General features: G+C 39.4%; 1 protein-coding gene across 8 annotated transcripts in view; it reads right to left on the bottom strand.

Annotated features, from left to right (window-relative positions):
• The window catches only part of FREM1 (FRAS1 related extracellular matrix 1), a 66,604-nt gene that overhangs the window by 28,321 nt on the left and 12,319 nt on the right, over positions 1-25,964 (bottom strand). For 5 of the 8 annotated variants that reach the window (XR_006013559.1, XM_042012810.1, XM_042012807.1 and 2 more), the window contains exons 5-24: positions 25,288-25,484; positions 24,296-24,619; positions 22,793-22,901; positions 20,819-20,950; positions 18,915-19,259; positions 18,115-18,257; positions 17,347-17,543; positions 16,101-16,191; positions 14,921-15,088; positions 14,168-14,376; positions 13,288-13,381; positions 12,664-12,916; positions 10,806-11,003; positions 9,397-9,582; positions 8,199-8,395; positions 7,176-7,404; positions 5,454-5,598; positions 2,986-3,127; positions 1,428-1,623; positions 434-698 (exon numbers count right to left, since the gene is read on the bottom strand). Coding sequence is in view for 7 of the 8 variants with exons in the window: in XM_042012810.1 (XP_041868744.1) it covers positions 434-698; positions 1,428-1,623; positions 2,986-3,127; positions 5,454-5,598; positions 7,176-7,404; positions 8,199-8,395; positions 9,397-9,582; positions 10,806-11,003; positions 12,664-12,916; positions 13,288-13,381; positions 14,168-14,376; positions 14,921-15,088; positions 16,101-16,191; positions 17,347-17,543; positions 18,115-18,257; positions 18,915-19,259; positions 20,819-20,950; positions 22,793-22,901; positions 24,296-24,619; positions 25,288-25,484 (3,820 nt within the window). In the remaining variant the exon portion in view is untranslated. Of the gene's footprint in view, positions 1-433; positions 699-1,427; positions 1,624-2,771; positions 2,874-2,985; positions 3,128-5,453; positions 5,599-7,175; positions 7,405-8,198; positions 8,396-9,396; positions 9,583-10,773; positions 11,004-12,663; positions 12,917-13,287; positions 13,382-14,167; positions 14,377-14,920; positions 15,089-16,100; positions 16,192-17,346; positions 17,544-18,114; positions 18,258-18,914; positions 19,260-20,818; positions 20,951-22,792; positions 22,902-24,295; positions 24,620-25,287; positions 25,485-25,964 lie in introns of those variants that run through there. The other 3 variants (XM_042012811.1, XM_042012812.1, XM_042012813.1) reach the window with 3 other exon arrangements.

Below are 25,964 nucleotides of genomic sequence, written 5' to 3'. Positions count from 1 at the left end.
TATGGTAAACTGTAACAGATAAGAAAACCATTATTTAATACCTGAATTGATCAGTTTTACCACATCCAGCTGTAGCAAGAAATCAAAGGAAAATTCCACCAAGTATGTTCTTAGTCCTCTCTCACTTAAATCTTAACAGCTTTGTATGCCTGGGTGCTATAATAATGTTGAAGTATCACTGAGTAAATGTGTCTCTGGCTATGTTTTCAGCATCAGTGAGAAAATACATTTATTATCAAAGCATTCCCAACTATATTTATTGCAGTAGAAATAGATGTGCTATATAAATTTTGGGAATTCACACAGAACCTCCAGCTCTTTTTAATAATTTCTTTTGGGGTTTTTTGGATGTTTTGTGTCATGTAGCGCAGGTTTTTTGAATACCCCAAAAATTCAAGGGGAAGAGTTTGGGGGGTGGGGTACTACGCCTTACCTGAATGTATCTTCATGAACAACTGCCTTGGCTTTGTGAACGTAGCAGACGATCTGTCGTGCTACATCCATTTGACTGAAGCTCGTAATGGGGATGCCAGGATAGCTGACATACTCTATTTGCCCGTACTGGGCTGGGGAGGTTATCACGTAAAGGAGCTCCTCTGGCTTGTCAGTACTGTCCAGTGCAAGGAGGACGTCAGTTGTAATGTAGCTGCGACCTCCTTTTGTCACTCTAAGGAGTTTTGTAAAAACAGCAATGTCTCCTGCAAAATAGACAAAAAACCTAAAATAGTCATATTGAACTGGATGATCTCTTCTGCATTGTTTAGTTATAGGAAAGCCGTCACCAGCAGAAAAACTATAAGACTGTAAGATTATAGAGAAATTCAGCATGGAAGAGGCTTCAGGACATCTTTAGTCTGACTTTCTGCTTAAAGCAGGGTCAGCCATGAGATCAGCCATAGCCACATTACTTGGGGCTTTATCCTATTGGAGACTGAAAACTATTATCCTGTTTGCACAAAGGATGAAGAGACCATAGCTTCTTTTGACGCTTCTTCCAATCTTAGCAGTGTCAGGTTAACCATTAGGTTTCTAACAGATTTTATAAGAAAAGAAAGACCTTAAAACTGTAGAATAACCTGGGAGACAGAGCTGTTTCTGAACAGTCTTCTGCCTGCCTTTTTACATATTTGCTGTTTTTCTGTGCTGATTTACTCAAACATAAAGCTAGTTTCAGAAAGATATTTTCAGCTCTGTTTGAAAAGCAGCTGGGAGTCCTGGGAGACGAGGTGCAACACATTGCATTTAGCAGAGCCTTTTCAAATCTCAGGACCTGGCCAACAGTGAAATCCAAGTTTAACTAAACTTACAGGATCTGCAGGGAGACTTGCCGGGGTCTATATAATGCTAAAGAAAGGATCAGGACATGTACTCAAATATCTTTTTTCAGAAACAGGCACTGTAAAACATCAAGTTTAGTGGATCTTTACCCTTTTCCAAGTCCTTGATATTTATGTAGAAGTCCACAGCTGGGGATCTGTTGTACCCATCCCAGAGGTAAAATGTGAAGCTGTCTTGTTTCTTGGACCCCACAGTTCCTGTGTGGACATATCTCACAAGGTTCATATCCACATCTTCCTGAGAGCACTTCATTCCAGTTTGGAGAGTGACCCAGTCTTGTCCTACCTAGAAAGAATAAAAGCATCCTTCATGAAATTATAATCACCTGTGCATCCTTCCCAGTTAATTATGTTTCTTTTTAGTTATATAGACTGTTAGTGGCAGCTACCTGTCTTCCTTTCTATATGCTCTTTCCTCACAGTTTGTTTTGAAGAGCAGCAAATAACTGGAGTTTTTTTTCCAGCAGATTTAAGGCTGGAGAAGATACAATGACCATTTATAAAATAGAGTAATATGGAGTTTAGCCACTTTTACTCTAAGAAATAAATTTCTGCACACTTCTCATTCAGACACCAAGATGAAAATTAAATAGTTCCTGAGCCAGCTTACGTTTTCTATTTCTTAGTTTCACAAATCTTCTCTTGGCTCTATCTGAAGTCATAGCTAAAACAGTATCAGGAATAACTTCAGGGAAGCACAGAAATTTAGAGCCCCAGAGATCCTCAGCTGACAAAAAAAAGTAATAATTATACCATAAAATTTCTTGCTTTTCTGAAAATAGCCTAGTACCCTAAGTTGGACTGATCCATGTAGTTGACATTTAGCTGCAGTAACAGCATCACTAGATTTGGAGCAAAGGTTATCCAGGACAGAGTGCTAAGACATGGGTACCCTACATGTTTAAACTGACAGACTCCAGTCACCAGCTGTCTCTTGTCTCAGATTTAATTCACAAGTCTCATCTGATCCACAGGTTGATGCTGAGATCCAACGTCAAAATACTTTCCAAGCTCACAAGTTTTAGAAACAGAATTTTATTTCTATTACACATGCACACAATTTAAAAGAGGCATTTTTTTCTATCTTTGTTCCTTTGTCTTATTTTAGGTCAACAGATTATCATCTCTCCTTCCATTTCTAATCTTATTTTTTGCCATTCCTCTTGATATAGCCCTTCCATCATCTTCCGTTTCCCTTCCTTCCCCCCATGCTTTTCTTCTAGTTGATGAGGTATTGCTTACTCTTTCACATGCAACTCCTTCCGTAATTTCTAAACCCTGAAGTCACGGAAGTAAAGGCACTTTTTTTTTAATCAAGGGCTTTCACCCTCGTTCCCTCCTAGCTTTGATGCTTGATTTCCCCCCTTTTTGGGATGATTATCATAGTATCTCTCTCAATTTTCACCTCAGATGATCTGACATGTGTTTTACCTTCCATCTTCTCTTGTTCAGGATCTGGGTTTTAGTGCCAAAGCCTCTGGGACAGCATCATTTTTTACTCAAATGCTCCTTCAACAATCAAACTGGCCAAGCTGTCTACTTCAAAATATGACAGACATTTGGGAGAAAAGGAAGATGAGCTTCATTTTGCCCTAAAAAGAGAGAATTCTTTGCATGTCCACTTTTTTGTTGAAGTACAAAGACTAACCTTGAGCTGAAGCTGACCATTTTCTGGAAGTCTTTCAAATAAGTAGTAAATTCTTCCTCTGGGGGTATCTTTATCTTCTGCTGACAGAATAGCGCTAGAAATTATTTGAGTTTCACCTATGTTCACCTCTATATCGTTCTTCCTGAAAAAATTAAAAGTCATGTATTGATGCAATAAAAGGAGCCTTTTCAACATGTAATTTCTCTACCAGAAATATGGATTAACCAAATGCTGACAGAAATGACAACTGCAGAAAGAATAGAAGGAGGGTGCCTATTTCAGTTCAAAAGAAAAAAAGAATGAACTGTGCAGGCAAGCTTCTCCTCACAATGGTGAGAAACAACAAAGATACCTAAAACAAACTGTGATTTAACACATCTCTCTTATTCCCCTGGACCCTATTCTGCTTACCTTCATACAATTTATAGGAAGAAGACAATGTAAACAAATAGACTGCTTTATCACTCCAACTACAGAGCATAGCAACACTGGCTCTGAGGAACTGTTTGCTCACTTAGGAAAAGACTGTCTTTCAAATTACTAGCCTTCAAGGCTCACGTTTATCCGTAAAGAGACACAACAAAATCTAACTGGCTTCTTCTCTATGGTCCTTCTAGCACCCACATCTCATTTTGGGAAGAAGCTCTCAAGGGGAATGCGTGAAGGCCTTACATTCCCCAAGGGCACTCTCTGCTACAGGATGCAATCCAAGAGGTGACAGATTGAGGTTTTGGCAATCACTGTGAATAAGAGGCACAGTTTGCCAGCCAAAACATCCCATCACAGGTTCTTCAGTGTGTTGACCGTAACTAATGGAGACGAGAGCTGAAAATCCGTGAGGTGGAAAGTGCCCCCGGCTCAAAAGGTAAAGAAAAGCTTACAGGTACTGCCCATTAATCACCTGTAAAACACCACACTGGCACAAGGAAGTTTGTACCCTACAGAGAAAATGGAGAGACTGAATGTGGCAGCTACATCACCTCAGTGCCAAACTGAAACTTTTCTTAAAGCACTACTGCATAAATACTGGCAGCAGACCTCATTGCAGTGGAAAAGTAACAGGCAAGCGGCAGTGACTTCTTTTAAAGAAATAGCTGTTTTGGGAGCAGATGTCTCACTCTATGCTATTGTTCACCACAAGAAGAGCAAGTGGTGAGACAAGACATTGCCAGACAAGGTAGCAAGTTTCTGGATCTAGCTGGGCAAAGCTAAAGACACTTGACTTCTTGAACTTCATCATCTTCTTTCAGAGAGAGAGGGTGGAAAATGGCAGATCAAGCTATAACATGTGAGGAACAAATAGGCAATTATCAGTAAATATCAGTACATGATATATGCATACATAAATTATACTCTTTATTCTAACTAAAATTGACATTCTCTCATATTAGCATTATGTGGTCACTGAGCATCTTTTAACTAAGAAACTAACATTCGTTATTGCAGAAAGCTCTACCTGGTTAAAAAAAAAAACATTAAAAATTTTTGCAATGGGAAAGTAAGTCTGACCTGAAAGTACGCCAAATATCCAGAGGGATCAGAAATTCCCTCTTTAGTGGCAGTCTGGTTAACAGGTTGTGGTCTGAAATGCAAACTTTAGAGGTTCAGGTCTATACTCCCAAAACCTTTGGGACCATAGCTTCCCATCTGCCTGTCTGACGCTGGAAAACAGTCACAAGTATGGAGGTCCTGATGCTCTGTGACAAGTCATCAGTTGGAGATCCCAAGGGATGAGCTCCTTTTTAAAATGTTGAGGAGGTTTGGCTCTCTTGCAGCCAGCTGCCCATCTATAAATGGTCTGCCAGGAAATTTCTGAACATGTCTATTTCATTTATGACTCCTAGCTTTGAAGAGTAAGGGAAGTTATTGTGTATCTTTTCAGAAGCTGAATTATGGCTGAGAAAAAGAGTTTTAGAATATAGAGGAAGAGAATTATAATCTGAAAGCTCTTCACTGCTTCAACCTTATGAATTCTCTCATGCCAAAATCCAGAGCTGCTTTCAGAGAGGTGTTTTAGGCAGATGTTTGTCTCAAAGAAGAGGAAAACAGTACCATAGTGGTCAGCATTCAGCAGAGGTGCAACACCTGGAAAATACCTTCAAGTAGCTTGTGAAAGACACAACAGGCATGTCTCCCCACACACTTTTATTTCTACTCTGTTCTCTTAATATAGAGCATCACTAAGCATGTAAAAACTTTTTGTTAAACAGCCTGATAGAGACCTATATAGAAACATCTTTACTGACATTAGTCTGTTGCTAGTTATGGCTTCCTCTTTGCATCAGGCACCAAGGACATGGTTTAATGGTGAACATCATGGGATGCTAGGTTGATGGTTGAACTTTGTGATCATAAAGACCTTTTCCAACTTTAATGACTGTATGATTCTATGATTTGATGTTTTGTTCACTCTTCCATCATTTTGTCTGAACATGTCCCACCCTCAGAAACAGGAACATGTGACTTACTTGCTCAGCACTGGTTTCTCATCATTAACTGGAATGACCTTTACTGAAATGGTTCTGAGGACTTTATGTTTTCCATCTGATAGCTGAATTTTAAAGCTGTCAGTGAGGTTTTCAGAGTTGTCGTGCATGTACATCAGCTTCATTCCTATGTGAGGCAGGAAGGGGGAGAAAAATAAGAGAAAGAGAGGGAGAATGGGAGAGAGAAATGGAAAGAACAACTTCATCTGACTCCCGCAAAATCCCTCACATCATTTCACTCTGAGTCAATCACCTTTCTTCCATCTCCCCCTGCCATATGATGGGGTAACCATAGTAAATTTGCCTTAGCTATCAGAAGATGAGTTTGGTGAGCCGCTCCTGTTCATTGTTCTAACATACTATTGACTCAAGGTCACCAGCCTGACTTAAGTCCAAAAAAGGGGTCTCTGTCAATCTGAAAAAGGTACATTTCTTCTCCTCTCCTGATTCCATATCACTTTGATGGAGACTATAGAGAGGGTGAGAGTGTCAGACAGTACTTTTCTGTGCTTTAAATAAACCTCAGGGAACTTTAAAGAAGCCTTTGGAAGGACAGCTGGCCTTGTATTTATGACCATGGACAACTAGAAGTTCTGGGCTGATGGTGGTTTGTTCACTGTTGTGGATAACAAAAGGAAAAAGCAAAAAAAGAGAGTCAAAACCAAGACTTGGGAAGGCAGAAGAGCTTGGGGTGGACACCTGATACATCTGGAGGTTCATATTAGACAGGCAGAGAGATAAAAAATCTTTCCTCAGGTTTTGAGGGCTGAACTGAAATTGGACTGACAGTATTGAATTCATGTTCCTCTTTATACTGATAGATTCCATGTTTCACTAAATAGCCACAGTCAGGAAGAATCCACCATAATCTTGGCAATGTAAAATACACTTTTTCACTACATGTATTTGAAATAGATTTGCTGCTTTAAAGCAGGCTCACTAATCATGCTAAGCTGTAGTATCCCAATTTGTACCTTTATTGCTAGACATGTGAAGGTATATTGCAGCCTTACAATGCCCAAAGAAGGTTTACAGTAAAGATAGAGAGAGACTTTTTACCAATGCCTGTAGTGACATAACAAGGGGCAGGAGTAGGTTTAGTTGGACATAAGGACAAAAGGCTTTACAGTGAGAGTGGTGAGACACTGGAACTATTTTTCCAGAGTGGTTGTGGAACCCTGGAAGTGCTCAAGGTCAGGTCAAATGGGGCTTTGGGCAACTTGGTCCAGTGGTTGTCCCTGCCCATGGCAGGGGAAGTGGACTAGTTGACCCCTAAAGGTCCCTTGCAACCCAAAATGTTCTAGGATTCTGTTATCATGTGAAGAAATACTTAACCCCATGATCAGTTAGTGTGCTTTTAAATCAGTCGTCTTGTCTCCCTATTCTAGGTGCTGTAAAACATTTACAAATCTGTTTGATGATATTACATTATGTTACATTACTCCGTTTTTTTTTTCGGGGCTGATGATTTTCCTACTAATATTACTACCCTTTTTGATACAGAGGTCTCTCAGGATGATTTTATTGACAGTTCCTAAAATCAGTAGGCAAGAACAGCATTAAATAGGACAACTTCCATTCCTAAACATTTTCTTGAAAATAAACATAAAGCAAGTGAATAAATAAATGATGAAGATGTCTTTAGTGTGCCACTTGCCTCATTAAAGGAATGAAAGACCAGTGTCAGAAGAATGCTGCACCTACCGTTCTTCAGTAGCTCCATGGAAAAGTTATGAACAAGCAACCCATGGCTGTGGTGATCACGGGTAATTAAGTCTTTATAATGTAGAATATCACTGCCTTGAGCACCATTAATAAGGAACCCATACAAGGGCCCCTGCACAACCCCAAATACCAGAGGGTCTGGAGGCACGTCCAGATCAACTGCATTGATAACAGACAGATCCAGCTCTTTCATCTCCCCTTCTTGAACCTGAATGTGAGAGAAAAAACATCCAATTCTTTTACCTAAGAAGAAATAATAGAATTCTAGCATGGTTTCATGAGTAAGGTGTTTCTGTTGCACAAGTGTATCTCTTGATTCCTCCACCCTTTTCCCAGCAGCTTTTTAACCAGCTGATTTCAACCAGTTTAAGAGACACAGAGAAAGTAAATGGTTGCAGTGACGAAGAGAGGAGTTGTGATAAGGAGTTCATATTTGCCCAAATTAATAGAAAATACATTAAGTAAGACAATGCCAAATCCAGTGCTCAGAAATGCACAAAGGAGAAAGCCTTCAAATACATAGATATCTGAAAATACAAATGCATATAAATTTATACATGCACTTTTTACTTTACATTAAGAGTAAGTTTACACTCTCTCTGTGTTCACAGTGTTATTTATATTAAAAACACTCTGAAGAGAGGGGAGAAGCTATGCCAGAAATATAAAAAATACTCCATTAAAAATTGTGAGAGTTCTGGAGAATGTAGAAGTAGCCTAAAGATCTCTCTGCTTTCTAGATGACTTATTAGTTTAAAGATTTGAGCCTTTCTTTTCACTTAACTGCAAATTTCCAAGAGCTATGCACTACTTCTATCCCACTGAAGCTCTGTCTTGCAGTTTTACATGGGATTTCACTGGGCTTTTTCCTGAAGTAGGCTGAACTACAAAAAGTACAGGAAATATGCAGAGGAACAGCTATCAGGACAATGTTCTTACTATATTAGAGAGTGGTTTCTGGTTAAAGTAGTTTTATAACAGGCATTTTGCTTGTTTCCTTACAGTAATATTCCTGGCTATGAATTCCGGAACTTCATCATTGGTTGGGCTGATTAGCACAAAAAATGGAGTCTCTGCTGAGCGATGCAGCCCATCAGTGACATAAAGTACAAACTTGTCTGCTGTTGGCTCCATTCTCAGGTGCCTGGCTTGAACATAGTTTATATTCATGGCTTTCAGGTGCTTCAGCTGAAATGAACCTACAGATTTTAAAGAGAAATTAGTTAGCACAATATTTTCATGCCTTCTAGTCTTATGCACCATTAAAAAAAATTGAAACTATGTCTTTTTTCAAAGAATAAATAACTTGAATTTTTTAAGTTCTCTGACATTTTTTGACTGTAAGAGTTACACTGCAGATTGTTGTAACAGCAGATGTTACTGCAGGACACAAGCCCTTTCCTGAAAATGAATGCATTATTCTGCTTCTGGTGGGATTCTGAAGCTTCACACTTTTCAGTTCAGTCTGCAAAACTGAGCCTACATAAAACTAACTCAAATAGCAGGTAGGAAAATATCTGAGGTCCAAGATTCCTTGGTAGTGCTAGGTTAATGGCTGGACTTAATATTTTTTCCCAAGCTAAATGATTCTATGATTATATTTTTCTAATTATGCTGTTATTTGACTGAAAAATGAGAACTTAAAGACTCAGTGATTTCAGGTTTCCAGCTGGAGAGGCTGCTAAAGCTGATAGCATTGCAGAGCATGTCACAGTCTGTTCTGATGGTGAAACTGCCTTACGTAGTTTGAAAGTGGGCGAGGGAAATCACCGTCTAAGTCAAACACCAGCTCTATCACCTTTGTAACTTTGCCTTGGAAACTAATGTGGAACCCAGGCTACTGTATTTAATTGACAGATGTGTAGGTGAAGGGATGCTGGAGTCTTTCATGGGGGACTGAAGAGGAAGGCAGATTAATGTCTCATATCATGACTTCTAATAGACCACAGCTGGAATGCATAAAACAAGGATTTCCTTGTTTACTTCAAGTGCCAATTCTTCTCATTTGCAGGGCTTCTGTCTCCCTTTGAACTCCTCCCTCAAAGCCCCACTCCTCTTCATTTGCCAGCACCTGCGCTCCTCAATAAGTCCATATTAATGCCCACACCTGCATCTGCACCACCGGAGCCCACTGAAGAGCCCTCCACAAGCCCCCTGTATTTCATCTGCTTGATTATCTTAAGAAGTTGTTAAGACTTACCTATGCTTATTCCAATGTTGCTCTTCTCAAAACCAGGAGAAGGCAGTATATTTTCAATGTAACCAAACTGGGGAGGAGAAACCAACACAAACTCTAAGTCATCTGCAGGGGTGTCAGCATCAGTGGCAAACAAATGGTTGGTAGTAAGGGCTGCTGAGGAGCCCTCCTCCACCACAAAGCTTGCACCTGTGCACAAAAAATACATTAAATGTTAGTGGTCATAAGCTCATTTTACTGTTGTTTTTGTTAATAAGAATGGAAATAATAACTAAAGGGGAAAATACAATAAATACTGAATTACTGAGAGGTCGTGTTTTCATGTGTTCTTCTCTGCTTTCACCAACATCTCTGCTTTTGCCATCACAGAAGTAGAGAAGAAGGGAATAATGAAATTATTTTATTGGGAATTTATTCGGTAAGGTTTATATACTGCTCAAAACCAGTTGTTACCTCTGTTTGTCAGAGCATTAATTACATAAGGGCTGTTAAGAACTGCTCATAATGAACAATTTTTCATGCATCACTGTTTAATTTCCCTGCTGGGACAATGTTTCATTTCCAGAACATTACTTGGGTGAGTGCCTGCAAATTACAAAACTACTTATACATATGCTTAAATATTCCCTGAGATACAGAACATGTACCTGATACTTAAAAACAAATGACATTGAAAGACACAAGCATGTGGAAAACATACTTTTAATATGTATACCACAGACCACATTGAAAGCCCAGGAAATCAATGGAAATTTCACACAATGGGCTGTACTTGGACTAGATGTACATTATCAACTCTATTTCCATTTTAACTGAGTTTTTTAGATCCTGAAGAGTACTTGAGAAAATGTGGCTTCACATCTATTAATGTATAGCCTTTGTCTTTATTTCCTAAAAGAATTAAATATAGGTAATATAGGTAGCAATGATTCTCTCCCTTCATGTAAGGCCCAAATTTCTGTTTTATGCTCTACACACAAAGGTAAATAAATATCTATATTTATCTTTATGCTTTTGAGCTGTATAAACCTGACATCTGTTGGGCCGTAAGTTCAGTTCAGGGACAAGATACTGATCACTTTTACCTAGACATAGCTTACATATGCAGCAATGGGCATGTAGAGATGGTGAGGAGCAGATCTGAGCACTCTCATCTATAACCACATGCTTTAAACATGCAGCTGAAGAGCAACAAGCTCAAACTTGCACTGGGAGCTGGATTGGGTGTTTGCACTGTACTAGAAAAAGAAAATAAAATTGATGGAAATTCTGATCCAAAACTTTTCTGTGCTGATCTCAACTAAATATTTCTAATGATAAAAATCAAGCAACCAAAAAACCACTCTGGGTCTTTAGCCGCTACAGTACTGTGTAACCCACATTACACTGCTGTAGTGAGAGGAAGCTTTCACCAGTTGCAATTGATGGAGGCTGGTTGTCCACTGGAAGTACAGTGATGTTAAGGTCATAGAGGGGAAATGGATCATGACGTGAAACTGGAGGAGGAGGAGGTCCGTCATAGCAGCAGTCTTTCACATCTAGGCCAGCCTCACCATCAGAGACAATTAAGGTTAAGATCTCAATGGAAGGAGTCAGGCCAATCTCCCCACCTGGAAAAAAATATTGCAGTTCAGAAGTGTTTTACCAAAACTTCCGAAGACTAATTTTTATCCTGCAAGGACAGCCTTCAGTATCAAGTCTGAAGAAAAAGAAGCAGCAGCAAAGTTACTGGAATTCTTAATTCGATCTGCTGGGGGTGCTGATTGGTTAGAGATGTGGTTTGTTGTATAATTAATTTTAACCATCTCACTTCTGTGCTATAATAAGACTGTGTAGAAAAGAGTGTTAGTATTGTTATAATAGTGATAATGTTATAATTGCAATGTTATGATATTACATTATATTGTAATAAAATGGCTAATAGTCCTAATGATTCTGTTCTTTGTGCACTAAGCTATGTAAAAAATGTATATTGTGTAGAAAAAGTGGTTTTTCTGCACTCCTTCTCAAGGAATGTAGGAAAATCTTTATTTTATATGTATGTTCCTCTATGATAAATGGTGATATCCATGGTCTTCCAAAAGACAATTTTTTATACAGTAAGTAACGCATGTATTCCTATATGCCTCTTATCCTTACAAAATGGACTATAACAAGGGCTGTACTTTGTTACTGTAAAGTATATTTTGCTTGTGTGCAATCACATTTAAAATGGGGGCTGATATAGGGGTGGGAATGGCCACCCCTTGCAAGAAATATCTGTGACTCAGAGTATTCCAGCTGTCAGCACTTCTGGCAGCCTGTGGCTTGCACTGCTGCAAGATGTGTAGAAATTCGGGAATGAAAAACAGAAACACTACACCCTTGAAGGTAAAACTTCATTGCCACTGCAAAATATTGTCATTGAAATACAGTTTGTGATATCTTTAGGATGCAGAAGAAAAGTTTGTTGTAGGTAGCCACAATTAAGTACTTCTTTTTCAAATACCAGCTGTTCATTTTAGACAGTGCCAAGTTTGAAAATATCACATCTATTCTCCATGCTAACACAAAATTACAGAATAATTAAATAGAAAACCAGAACCTTTGGGGAAAGAAAAAGACTAAAGCCATCATTCAGAGATGTAGAAAGAGAACCCCTTTAATCCCAATGAAAGGATAAAATTAGGTTAGAAAGAGGGTTAAGCAGCCCTTGATTTCTCCCAGTAATTTAAAAAAAAAAAAAAGGTACTAACAATAAAAAATAAAATAATAAAACCACAAAATAACATCTTTTTAACATTGTGTTTCTCATGAAGAAAATCAGAACTTCCTTTATCTTGTGGTACGGAAAGACTGTGAACTGTCCAAAAGTAGATATCCCCCTAGACTGGAAAGGCAAGCAAGAAGTTCCAAAGGGTTTTTTGCTTTCATGGAACACATAAAAATACTCTAGTTTGTGCCTAACTTAGTAATAATTTTGTCAAAAAGGCCCAAGTTATTTTTTCAGCAACAGTGAAAGAGTCCCTCCAGGATTCTGATACTTTCATGTACTTGTTTGAATACAATTTTCAGTTCAAGCAGGGATTTGGAGAACTTATTAAAACATTTGGTAGTTGTCTATCATCAGTTCTCTATGTTAAAGCCAGTTTATTTATTTCCCTAGTCACAACATGTGCTTTGTCAGAAATTCCTACTGGACTTCTGCAAAGGCGTGGATTCAGGTTGAGATTTTTTTACTAATACTTGTCTGACCACCTTCCAGTCAAATTCTGTCCTTAGCTCACTTACTAGTGTGCTTGTATGTGACTAAACCAGCAATGACATCAGCTTGTGAGAAACGATCCACAGCAGCGCCAGCTTTCCTCACTACCCCGTGGTAGGGCTGGCGGGCCAACACGAACATCAGTTCCATGTCATCGCTGTCCGCATCTGTGGCATAAATGTACTCGGAGGAGAGAACCACTTCTTCACCCTCTAGACAGTGGAGCACAGGAACAAGGCCTGTTTGCATAACAGGTAGCTCATCATTCACAGGCAACACCTGATCAGAAAAATAATTTAAGATTTTCTTATTGTTCATTTCAGTGGAAGCCAGTTGTTTCAATACATTGCATTGCAGCTCAAACTAATAGAATGGTGCCAGTGTCAGAGTGCATTGAACTTTCTCTATGAGGAAAAAGAAACCAGCTGAATTAAAAATAAAAAGACATAAGTAAACCAAAGGAGATAATCATCGTTTAAGTACAAAGTGAAAGTCAAAATTCCTCTCAAATTTGCTACGTGGACCTGAAATGGAAGGGGTTGAAATGGAAGCCTAATACATCCATTATCTTCCAGTTTCCAAGGTAATGCAAGCTTTGAACCTTTGCTTCTACACAGACAATTATTCTCAGAAACATGCAACACACTGACCTTGACCTGCAGAGTGAACTCTACAAAATGGATGCCATCTGTGGCTGCAAAGAAAACGTCATCAGTGAGAGTCTCAGAGCCATCATGACGATATCTGTGAAAAAAGATGATAGAGCTACACAAATTTTTCACAGATAAAAAGAATCCATGCTTTCTGGTCATGCCCTACAATGTGTATCCCTCCCAGTACAAAAAGCCACTGCCTGTGTAAGGGTGTCCACCTAACACTGCTGATTCTGGATCAGAGTTTCTTTAAAGGGCTTTTGGGGTCTCCTATGAGAAGAAAACCCCCAAGGTAAACCATTCATCAGTCAGGAAAAAGGTTTCCCTGAGGCTTTGTCGTCTCTGTTGTGGCTGGTTGTGAGGTGTTTACCAAACATGTATGTCGTCGCTGTGGTAAGTGCCCACTTTCTAACAGATGGAAATAGAGCCAGGGAGCTCTAACTCTGCATGTGTGTCGTGTCTTGTTCTTGCCACAAATATACAAGCAAAATTTTCATCTCTACATTTAATCAGTGTTAACAAAAAACTAACCAAGCTTAATAAACACACGACTTCCTTTAAAGAAAAAAGCTGGCCACCAGTGCCTTCTTCACAGGAACTGCACAGCTGCATCCAGAACTTGTCTCCTCACCAGCATGGGGCAGTGCTTTATAGAGAAACCTACCTACAGGAGGCATGGCTGCTATCTCCTATTTCCTGGCCACACAGCTCATTTCATGGTGACATTGCACTCCCAAGGCTCAGCCAGCAATCCTGGAGCAGCTCTGCCAGAGCTATGGTGAACATTGCTAGCCTCTGCGCCCTGCACCACTTCAAGATTTAGCTCATTCAGCTGAGAGCCTCGGCCACCACAAAAGACAGCCACCACTCTTCTAACCTGGCTGCCAGTGTACGCAGGTCCTCATAGGAAAGCCTGTCACCTCCATTCATGGGAATGCCATCCAGCTCCACCACCCCATGCTGCGGCTGCCTCAGCAGGAGCAGGAAAAGATGCTCTCGTTTTGTGTCTGCGTCAGAGATGAGAATGTGTCCCTCTGTAACAGAGGTCATGCCACCCTCTTCCACTCTCAAATGGGTTGTAAAGACCTGCAGGAAGGAGAAATGCTGAGCTCTCTTTGCTGCTGCACCTCCAAACACACAGCAGACAGGGTTATTCCCATTTGCTCTGCTATAAGGATGTGTGACACCTTAAAAAACAAAATGCCAAAGGATATAATCTTTTCTGCTGTGTTAGAAAAACCTAAGGAAATTACCAACAATGGGCTATAATATGTGCATCCTAGTTCTCATCCCATTCATGGAAGCTTCTGACCTGCCTTATAGGCAGTAAGCAACACAAAATGTAGGGATGCAGTTTTGTTAACCAAGATGCGACATACATGTTTTTGAACAGATACATAGATGCCAAAGTTAGTCCTCGACTTACTTAGCACAAAAAAATCACATTGCGCACTCACCAGACTTCACCTTCTACTTCAATCCCAGTGCAAGCCGTGTGCAAGGTGCTGAAACCCTGATCCCATGGAAAATTCATTTTTTATCTCAGTAAAATCAAAATATTTTTCTGCATTTCTGTTTCTACTCAAAGCAATTTCCAAGTCCTTTTTTCTCACTTTCACCACCACCATACCTCTGGGGCTTGGTTGTCCACAGGAAGAACTGTAATATTGAAGCAGATCCCATACAAAGTGCCTCCATGCTGATTGCTGACAGAAAAAATAAACTGGACTTGCTGAGGTTCAGGTCCGATGTCCTGCAGGGGTGGCATGTAAGCAATTTTCATATAGTTCACGGCATGCTGCAAAAAGAGAAGAGGGGTGCATGTAAGAGGAGATAATGGGGGTATCCATAATCCATGACATTGGGGACTTTTATCATCCCCTGTTTAGGTGTAATCCAGCCATCAAAATAAATTTCAGAAATTTTGCATGTGCTCTTTAGCTACTAGACACACCTTGATTAAATGCATCTTTAGATACAAATTAGGTGAGTACAGGTTCAAATACTCAAACCTGTAGCAAAAAATATAGATATGGTTTATAAGTGATAATGGAGTTGATGGCCTGACCTTCTTGATGGATCCCTTTAAAAATGCTGGTCCAAGGACCTTTTCAAACTGTGACTTTAAAATAAACAATGCATGAAAGCTAACATCTCCCACAGCAGCTGAATTTCATCAATGTGAATAGTAACTGCATGTCCTGTGTTCCATGGTGAGGACAGGCCAGTGAAAGAAATATCAAAAATCTTGCATCCAGATACGTATATTAGGCACACATTTTAGAATATGTAGGTTCAGAGCTGTCATTATGGTACTGCAATGATCATCATGCAACTTTAACCATACAGCAGGATATAAAACAAGACGCTTTAGTAATACTTATTTGTCAAACTACAAAAGCATGAAAACGGAACTACAAAAAATCTGTTCCATCCTATTCCATCCTCTAGTACATCCACTGGTGGAGACACTGAGAAGAAGTAGGAAACTGTTCAAGGTCTCATTTCCACATTTTGTGTACTTTTTCCTTCCTCTTACATCATGTGAAGCCAAATTCATCCTACCCAAGCAGCTGTAGCCCCTGCTGGTTTTAGGATAGATGTGTTTATATATTCCAAAACTGAAGCATGATAGAAATTTGTTATAAAACCTGGTATTGGAATAGCAGAGTTTTGAGTTTCTTAAGCAGAGCTTGTGATAGTACTGCTCCTCGGTTTTCACCTCCTGTTTTCCTGTCAGATACAACTGTGCACTTGTAACTTTTGAAAATTGTTTAGAACTCATTGTGGTATCAGGTAACATAACAAACCTGAGTAAATGACTGCAGTGCAAGAGCAGCAGGATCCTTGACCAGTTTGGGGATGGTGTCCACCATAAACAGCTTCCCAGCATCCGAGTAGCTGCACAAAAATATGCATGTCACATCTTGGCTAGCAATACCAAAGAACAAGAAAAATAGCCACATAGCTCGATCTTGCATTTCAAGTTAGCTTCACACTTTCAACTGCATTGAAAGGAAAAACATTTTCCTTTCTTCCATCCTTGTCACCCACTTAAGCATTACCACAGAAAACTGTCCAAATGAAATATTTTTCAGGATGATCATGAAAAATCATCTCATAACTTATAAGCAAGCTCTGGAATTGCTGCAAGTGTGTCTCCACACACCCCAGATACCATTTACACCACCTGCAAATCTAGTCCATCACATTCTTGTTACTTGCACACCTGTGTTTATCTTTAAGTAGAAAAATTAATTATTTCTAGTTTCATGCATCGTATAAACTCTGAAATTAACCAGTTTCCAGCCACCCAGCTTTCCAACAGCAGTAACAGGCAAACTGGGTAACCATGTGGCTATTTGACTGATTAGGGAAACAGCTTTCTCTCCCAGCTGCATACTGATCCTACGTTGCTTGAGGTCAAAATTGAGTGTTGATTGATCTTCAGCTTAAACCATACAATGTCTGGATTCAAAACTTTTCATTTAGCAAATTGTTGCTGATGGTCTAAAGAGATTACAGCACCAGTGATGTAAACTGCTATTATACCCATTCATTCCATACCTCCCTTGCTCCCACAGCCTGTTCTGCCTGTTTTCTGCTCTACAGCTTCCTAGTCCACAATCAGGAGTGCCTGATACATATTCTTGAAAAAGCTGCAGCACCTTCTCTTCTCAGTCTGGGGAAGGCACAGGTCAGCCTCATTCCAACAGTTAGGAGAGGTGCTGTGACTTGTACTTGAGGCTGGACAGGATCCCACAAGTCAGTGTAAAATCCAACAAAAGGAAATAAAATATTTCACATGACTTCCCACTTCTTATTCCTTGTTAAACTATGCATTACCTATTTTTTATTACTCTGTGTACTACTCTGTTGCTTCAGGCTCTAGCTCACCCTTAATCAACAGGAGAGCTGCACCCAGTTGTTGTCACCTGCACTGTCAACAAACAGATGAAGAACTTGAGGCACATGCATGTTACTGCCACTGAGGCTGCTCCTGTTACCTGGGTTGTTCCCCTGTCCCACCTGAAAGGTATGTCAGGTTGCACCTACCCATGGGTGCAAGAGAAAAATGGGGCAGTGGTTACGGTGTATGTGAGCTCTCTGTCTTGCTCTTCCACATCTATGAAGTGGAGATGTTTCTTTGTTAGGTGAGAAATCTCAGTCTCCTTAACAACCAGGTGACGGGTCACTCCTGGAGCTTCTCTGGGTAGCTGATCATCCACAGGGATAATGTGAACCACCATCACCTGAGATTGGGGAGACAGTAGAATAGTCAGCCATTCCTCTCAGTAAGAGAGTGTCCCGAGTAGCTGCTCACCAACATGTACACAGAAGTAAGTGGATCACTGGAATATGAGATACAGGATGTGTCTGTCATGCTATACCATCAACACAAGAGTAATGGAGGTATATAACAGTTAAATGCAAAGCCTTTGAATCTCAGAGATTTCCTTTTAAATTAAATGCAAAATTAAATTCAGTATGTTGGATTTTTGTGTGAAAAAAATAATCTGTTCTCAGTTGACTTCAGGAGGGTTTTTTTAATTTGTTTGTACTGTCTCCAAATACAATTTGTTTTCAACATTTCATTTTGTAATATAAGAAAAGGTCTTTTTGATGAACTTGTCTCTATTCAGCCAGGGAGTTACCTCATTGAAAACAAGAACAAGAAATAGCCCTGAAGAACACTGTTTGTGGTGGTGACTGCCATCAGAAAAAATCTATGCCAGTTTTATTTGAAAGCCAGCCAGAACAGGTAAGATATCAACCATATGAAGAAAAAATTCAGGAGACTGCAAAGATGTTTCTGTTTCATACCTGTGGCTCTGAGAGGTTTGGAGGGTCATGGCTATCACATAGCACAAACTCAAGGGAATCTTCAAATATTTCTCCTCCCAAATGATGATAATAAATTATTCCATTAAATAGATCCCTCTGAAGAAAACTGTTGACAGAATACCCTGTTGAATTGAAGAATACATCTTCCTTTGAACACTCCATGATTTTAATACTACACCAAAGTTATGCATTAGTTATGCGAGTAGCTGGGGAAGTATAATATCTTCTTTTTCACCCTAACTGGAGCAAATCCTTTGAAATGTTGTCTCACTGTCTTCCACATTCTCTGAAGATCACCAACTTCTTTTCTGTGTCACTTAAAAATCATTCAAAAAAAGAAGCAACACAGAAAACAGGCTGAAAGCCCTGTTCAGAAGTCAGAAGAGAATTTGCAGGACTAGCAGTCTCTGCAGCCTAGCACAGGAATTTCTGGGTTGTTACGTGTAAGGAGAGCTTTCTCATCACTTAGCATAATTAGCATCGTGTATTAGTTCTGAATTTGTCACAGATCCTTGCATCTAAACTAACTCCTGACTAGCCCAATATTTTTTCCAGAGAAAAGTACTGTAGGAAAATAGACTCAGAATGGAAGAATTACAGGAGAAATTGTGTACACAGGTACAGTTATCCTAGTGCAGAGACCAACATTAATTAGTGATGGGGTTTTACACTATAATGAAAGAAGTCCAAATTTGCCATTATTTCTGACTCTAACATTAAATGTATTTTTAAAAAGAGGGGACAAAGAAAAGTGTCCTTTTATGGATGTGTTCCATTACCTATCAAGTTTGGTCCTGGTTTCTTCATGATTTCTCCAGCCTGTGATGGCTTGGTAATATTGAATAGTATGTAATCGTCACTGGAATCCATGTCAGAAGCATGAAGCATGGAGCCCTGAATCAGGATTGTCTGTCCCTCGTGAACTTCAATGACCACATTGCTGATCAGAAATGGAGGGCTGTCATCTTTAGGGAGGATATTTATTGGGAACTTATGGCGAATGCTGTGGGGGCCATCAAAAATTCTAAATACCACAAAATCCTTAGTAGAATCACTGTCATCATGATGGTAGTGAACAACTCCAGCGTGAATGTCAGAGACTGTGAACATGAATCCTTTCCCTCCTGTCAAAACAGTGGAAGAAAACACATCAAAAATGTATGGTTCAGCCCAGAAAGGAATCTTTGCTCTAATACAAAGATTATTGAGGGAGAGAAATGAGCATTGTATTTCTAACTAGAAAAATCAAATGTAACTTCACCTACCAAAAACAAGTTTGTTGGAGCTGAATCGTTAATAAGAATGCAGAATTTGCAGCTGTGATAGCAGAGAAAATCCTCCAAATGTCATTAAATGTAACTGGAGACATTAAGGATTTTTAACTGCAGTAGTTTCCACTTTAATTTCAACCTCTACTTTCTTATCAGACCATTTTACACGCATTTTAAGCATCAAAGAAAATAGGCCTTATCATTAAAGCTCAGGATTTCACTGCAAGTAAAATATAATGATGTGGCAATTTTGGTGTGTTGAGGTTATTGTCTGTAATAAGACAATTTTATACTTCTGCTTCACTAGAACTGTTATGCAAACAGACAAATATTCAGGCAAGGTACAGGATTCAAGAACAGCAAGCTGGCCCTAAAATGTATGATATCCCCAGGGCCACCAAGAAAAAAAGCCAGGCATTCCTCTAAGGTTTTACACAAAAAAGGCAATTGCCAAAAATTGTGGTGATATTTTCCTTGGCATGTACCTATGCATACAGATAAAAAGACAGTAAGGTGCAGTCAGTGGAGGTGAAATATCCACCTCTGGCTGCTGCATGGTAGTCTGAGAAACGCTCAAACTCAGTATGCAAGGGCAGGAGTGCCAGTGGGAGATGGGCCCTGGCTGGCTGCACAGTCCCCTAACACTGTCTCTGGGGCTGAGTCCACCTAGCACTGCTGACACCACACAGTTCCTGTCTGCAGCTTTGCAGGAGGAGGATCTTTCAGACACTGGACTACTTGGCAGGGGTTTCCTGAATTTAAATTTACTTCTGAATAGTTTCTATGTTTGCTATATTCAAAACACTGCATTTCCCTTTTCTTTAAATAGTTGTTTTATGTCTTTAGGTTATGCATTTTACATGAACACATTCAACTGTCAAAAAACTCAGCATTGATAGTGGCAACATGTTCCCACCCTGCCAAGCTCAGAGTGACTTCCATTACACAACTTTTTTCCCAAGCACTGTGGCAACTCATGCGCTGAAGAGCAAAACTGGTAGTATTGATAATGCAGAAGGCTAATGAGTTAGAAGTCTAATTTAATTTCCACTTTTTGAAATAAACCTTAAAGCTGCTAGTAACAACCATATCCAAATGTTGTCTATTATTTGCCAACAAATCAAAATCACTTGGCGTTCCTTAACATCTGCAAGCAAAAATGTAAGAACTGAAAATTTATTGACTGTGTTTCTCCTCATGCTGCTCAATGAAAACATAGCTGATTTTTTTTAATTTCAGCTTTGGAATGTAAATGTACGTTAAGTAAAGGTTTAAATACTGAATTTTTGAACATTCCTGTTTCAATACCCATGCTTAGCACGGTTGTAGCAGAAGGTGGTCAGCAGAGGGAGCAGAGCTGCTGTTTAATCACAGAGGAGATTTTTCCAGTCTCTGGAGCTGAAATGACCTACCTCTCACTGACAGCCGCCCATGCTGTAAGCCATCAACTGTGACCAAGCGAACATTTTGGATATCATCATTGTCTACTATTTGGAAGTGTTGCCATGTGATGGGTCGGGACTGCCCCTCTAGGAGGTTGAGGCCTGCAAAGAGCAGAAAGTTACATCACTGTCAGCATGTAATGCTTCTAAAGGTGTTTCCAACCAGGAAAAACACCCAGAATATTTAATTCTAACTACATATCTACGTGTGAAAGGCATTGTAGTAGAAGTTTAGATTGGATATTAAGAAAAATTTCTTCACTGAAAGGGTGATTTAGCTTTGGAACAAGCTCCACAGAGCAGTGGTGGTCACTATCCCTGGAAGTGTTCAAAAAACAAGTAGACATTGCACTTCATGATATATTTAGTAGGCATGGTGGTATTCAGATGAAGGTTGGACTTTAAAATTTTGGAGGTCTTTGTCAACCTTAATACTTCTATATTGTTATGATTCTGAGGCCACCTAAAAGGCTGATAACAGCTTCTGACATACTTGAATTAGTTCACTGTCTTTAAGGAATCTTTTTCAGAGAAATAACCAATTCTGATGTAGAATGCACCTAGTTTAGGTTGCTTCATGTGCAAGCTGCACATTGTGCCCTGGGTGGGGGGAAATCTCTGGAGCGCTAGGTAAAAAACCATGAATGGGCATGGACCCTTTGTCTAAAAAAAAAGGGCATGGGGTGTGGCTGGTCATACAGAGACTGCAGGACCTGATGTGCAACAAGAACAAATATCACCGTTGGAGCAAGTACACACAGACTATGGGGGTATAAAATTCAGGGATTCCTTTGTTCAGGGTCCCTCCCTGGCGACACCAAGTTTGAGCAGTTTTTGTGTTGCTGCACCACAGTTAAATCACATAAAGGAAACAGAGATCTAGGATTCCGATATGGGAAATCCAGATTGAGCAGTAACAGAAATTTGTCTGATAGTGTGCATGTGATGAGCATAGGAAGACAAGCAGGACATCCATCACGTCACTGGAGCCACCTGCTGTGAAGGGGCTTCAGTCCCAGCAGTAAAATCTTGGGTGGTGCAAGTGTGGCTCACAGAGACAGGCATCTGAAAGGTCAGGCAGGAAAGTTGCCTTGACATCTGGTTTCCAGTTATCTGGTAATCTAATGAGGCACATTTCTGGAGTTTGCACCAACAGGAGCATTGAACTTGAAATCTCACAATATCTGAAACTGGGCATTTAGCTTCTTTATTGAGTCTGCATTTAAAAATGTATGTTGATCTTCATGGCAGAAGACTGTGTTCCTTCATTTTACTCAGACAGCCATTTCAAGTGGGGTTTCTCTGGAAGACGTTAGGTACGTTCTTCTCAGCTCCTTTCCTTTTCTACTGTAGGGAAACTGCACTTTCCCTAATGTTAACTTCTAGGCATATTTGATCTTAAACCTTTAAATATCAATGCACTCTAGATGAGAGACTCTGTTCCCTTTCCAGTGCAGGCATTATGAATCTGTTTGAATTAGCCTTAACCTTGTAAGGTTTCCAGGCTTTAAATGTCTGGTGGTATATCATGCCCTCTGTTCCTAGTTGTTCATTTTTGCACTTCCAACTTTAACAATACCAGCAAGACTTGGTCTTTCGCACATGCTACCCCACTATTCTTATTCCATCATATATTTGCCCTTAATATTTATATTTTTTTATGTAGAGTTCAGTCTACAAGGAAATGCTGTATAAATAAATCCCATTTTTCCTGTAACTCCATTTATTCTTTATTTTTCATTCCTGTTAAGTCATTAGATCCTTTTAAAGTTTTTGTAATATGTTCTCTCCAAAATGGAGATAGGGAAAAAATAGATTAATTCTCCTTCAGTTTAATGATGCTTAGACTCCAGGTGTAAATCTGAATTTTAGAGCTTTTTCAAATATGTCTGTCAAAATGTTATTAACTCTGAGGCAAAATAAACTGAGTATAAGAGATCTCACCTGTATTCCATGAAACTCGAGGGGCATTTGTATCTGTTGTTCTGATAGAAAGATGCACAGTGATTGGCAAACTCCTTTCAAAGTAGAAGTCATGAACCTCAAACTCCACCTGTTAAGAAAACAGATAAACTACTTATTGAAAACTGGAAACCAAATGTAATTCAAAAAACATATAGTGCGTTCTCTTCTGAGAGCTCTTACAGGCTTCTGATAATATGTTAATAAACAAAACTTGATTTAGCTTCTAAAAAGAGCCATGGAAGTTCTGCACAAAACTGAATATCTGCCTTCTTCACTCTTTGCAGTGAATTATGTGAAACTTAGTTTGTAGTGTGTGGAATTTTCATTTTTGTTTGGAGTGCAGTTAACTCAGCAATTAATATAGAGCTTTTTTTAACTAGTAATAATACAAAGGGAGGAGACATTTCCTGCTCTTTTAAGAGGTGTAGGACCAAAACCAGATATGATAGAAAATATATGCACTAGTATAGAAAAAACAAAATTTTTTAAAAATCGAACTCTTGAGTTGTCAAACTCCAGAACTGTCAAATTCTTGAACATGGACTCAAACAATGCTGAAAGCAGAACAGTGATGAGGCACTCAAGGAGCAGATGTTTTGGATGTGTGGTCCTCACACTACGGAAACAGGGAAAGGAGGCTCCTGTGACAGCCAAGAAAAAAATGAGACAAGCCTTGTCAGGGTCAGATGCCAATTACTGTTACTGTTGCTCTGCTTTCCAGGCAACCCTTTCCTCAGCTTACCTTGCTTTGGCTTTTTTTTCTTTGGTTTTATTACTTTAGTACCAACCATTTTGCTTTGATTGGAAAATTCCTTAACTATCTTATCAGACAGTTATTTCGTAACTCACTCAATAACCTGCAGACAGAAGCTTGATCTCATTCGTCATTTGCATTACGCTTTCTGTGTTAGTGACATGCATTTATTATTCCCAGCAGGAACTGTTGGGAGTCCCTTTTTGTTATCTCTAAACCACCATTATCACAGCAGGTAGGGTGTAAGGCCAAATAGCAATCCTGACCTTTAACTGGTCCATTTTTCATGAGTTTAAATATGTCACCTCTGCACAGGTCACAGGGATCAGTAACATCATGCAGGGACAAAAGCTGTATGGAAAAGGCACCACTGACCTTTCCAAAGGCTCTTGAGTAGATCTACAAGTACTGTTATTTCACTATTCCTCTTATTTTAAAAAAATCTAGTTTAGATAGTTCTCAGTCAGAGGGATTAAAAAGTTTTCAGTACAAAGAAATTCTTATGTAGTGAGCAATAAACATCTATTTTGTGTTAGATAGTTAAGCTGACATGTCAGACAAGAAAGCAGTAAAAGATTTTAACTCTGCTCCTGCATTGCATATAGTTTTTAAAACCTTTTTCCTGAAAAATATCCATTACATACGATTACATTTATTTCCATCTTACTTAAGGAGATGAAAAACAGCAAATACTCGCACTATTATGAGTGAAAACATTGCACTGTTACCTCATAATTCCTCCTCTCTGTGTGGCTGTTACTTGGAGGCTGATAAGCAATGAGCATGTCATTGAGATCTTTCCAAGTGAAGGAGCCAACAGGTTTCGTGTGGTCAGATAGGTGAGTGATAAAGCCCTGTGGAGGTGGCTTGGTAATGTTGAATACAAGCAGGGACTTTGGAGTTTCATTGTCTTCAGCATCAATGGTTGTGGTTGTAATAGGGGTTAAAATAAATTGATCTACTTCCAGGGTGAACTTTGCCATTGGGGCAGCTTTGGGTGTTTGGTTGGGAACAGCACCTTTAATCTGAACAGGGAGCCATGCATACTCCGTCTACAACAGGAAAAAATGAGACAAATAAACAGGCAAAGTAAAGCAAAAAAATAAATTCTACTTCTTTTAGCTTCACATAGCAAATTGAGGTACATGTTAAAGCAATAATTATTTGCAAAAAAAAAAAACCTGAAACATTTTAACTAGAAAATGCCTAAAGTAAATATTGAGACATAATTAATACGACTTTCAGGTTCACTAGTCTTATTTGTGTCCTTAATTTGGGACTGAAACAATTTAATTAATGTGATGTGAACTTAATAAATAACTTTATCTGACAGAAACATGCACAAGCCATTAATTATTATTAACTGAATATGTTCACAGAGCTCTTAACTTATTAATTACTGTATATGCTGAAGTCAGTGCAGATCATGCTGTATAAAAATTGTGGAGTTATGCCAGAATTAATTTTTCTCTCAGGATAAACTACTTATGTTTGACAGTAATCAACCAGAGGTGTTTCTTTGTAGCCATAATGGTCTAATCATAGAGGCATGGAGATAATGCCTTCCATTTGCTTAGCTGGCAAAGTTCTAAGAACTGAAAAAACTTAAAGGATTCCTATCTCTCTTCAAATGTGAAAAGGATAAAAAACAAAAAACCAACCAAACAAAAAAAAAGCACAGGATGACAATCAGATATTATAAACTTGCATTAAAATCTACCTTGTGCGGAGTTTTGCTTCTGCTATCTGAGAGATCCAACCTCACAGGAATATAATCAGTGTCAGGCGAGGGGGGGTCAAGGTGTCGATACTGAATGCCCAACCTCAGAAATTCATCACAGCTCATTTTTTTGTTGTTAATGACTCCTAGTCCCAGTGTACAGCTCCCATTTCCGCACTGTTGTCCCAGGCTGTGCTCTGTAACCCAGTAACAGCAATAGTGAAACAGATACCAGAGCAGAAACCAACACGGGGAACCTGCCCTTGTAGCTAAAATAAACCTCAGAGAGAGACAGTGTGATGAGAAGTAGGGCTCCTTTCCTGACTTAATTTCTCCTACACGATTTTGTTTTCAAAGTACATCTTCCAACTCCATCCTCCCTTGGTATCTTGACTAGGTGCTGCCTCCAACAACTACCTCTGCTGTTTCTACCAAGTCTTGGCACTCACAAAGCTGTCACATTGGTCCACATATCTAGAAGCCAGAAGCAGAGTCCAGTCAAGGAATTATTGACCCAGATCTGTGATCTGCATTGTGCCTCACAAAAATTTCATGTCCCTTTCACATCCATGATAGCTCAAGCTGTTCATTAAACTTCTCATGACCCACTCTTACCCAGCACATCTGAAATAACCCACTGCTGCAGATTTCATCTGCTGGGTCTCTTTGAACATGCT

Source organism: Corvus kubaryi, unplaced genomic scaffold (assembly GCF_017639235.1).
Source record: "Corvus kubaryi isolate FWS band 111438036 unplaced genomic scaffold, C.kubaryi_AGA036_p1.0 split1-37296, whole genome shotgun sequence".
In the NCBI taxonomy this organism is placed as follows: domain Eukaryota; kingdom Metazoa; phylum Chordata; class Aves; order Passeriformes; family Corvidae; genus Corvus; species Corvus kubaryi.
The sequence above is the reverse complement of the archived record's forward strand: the minus strand, read 5'-3'. Positions and strand labels throughout refer to the sequence as shown.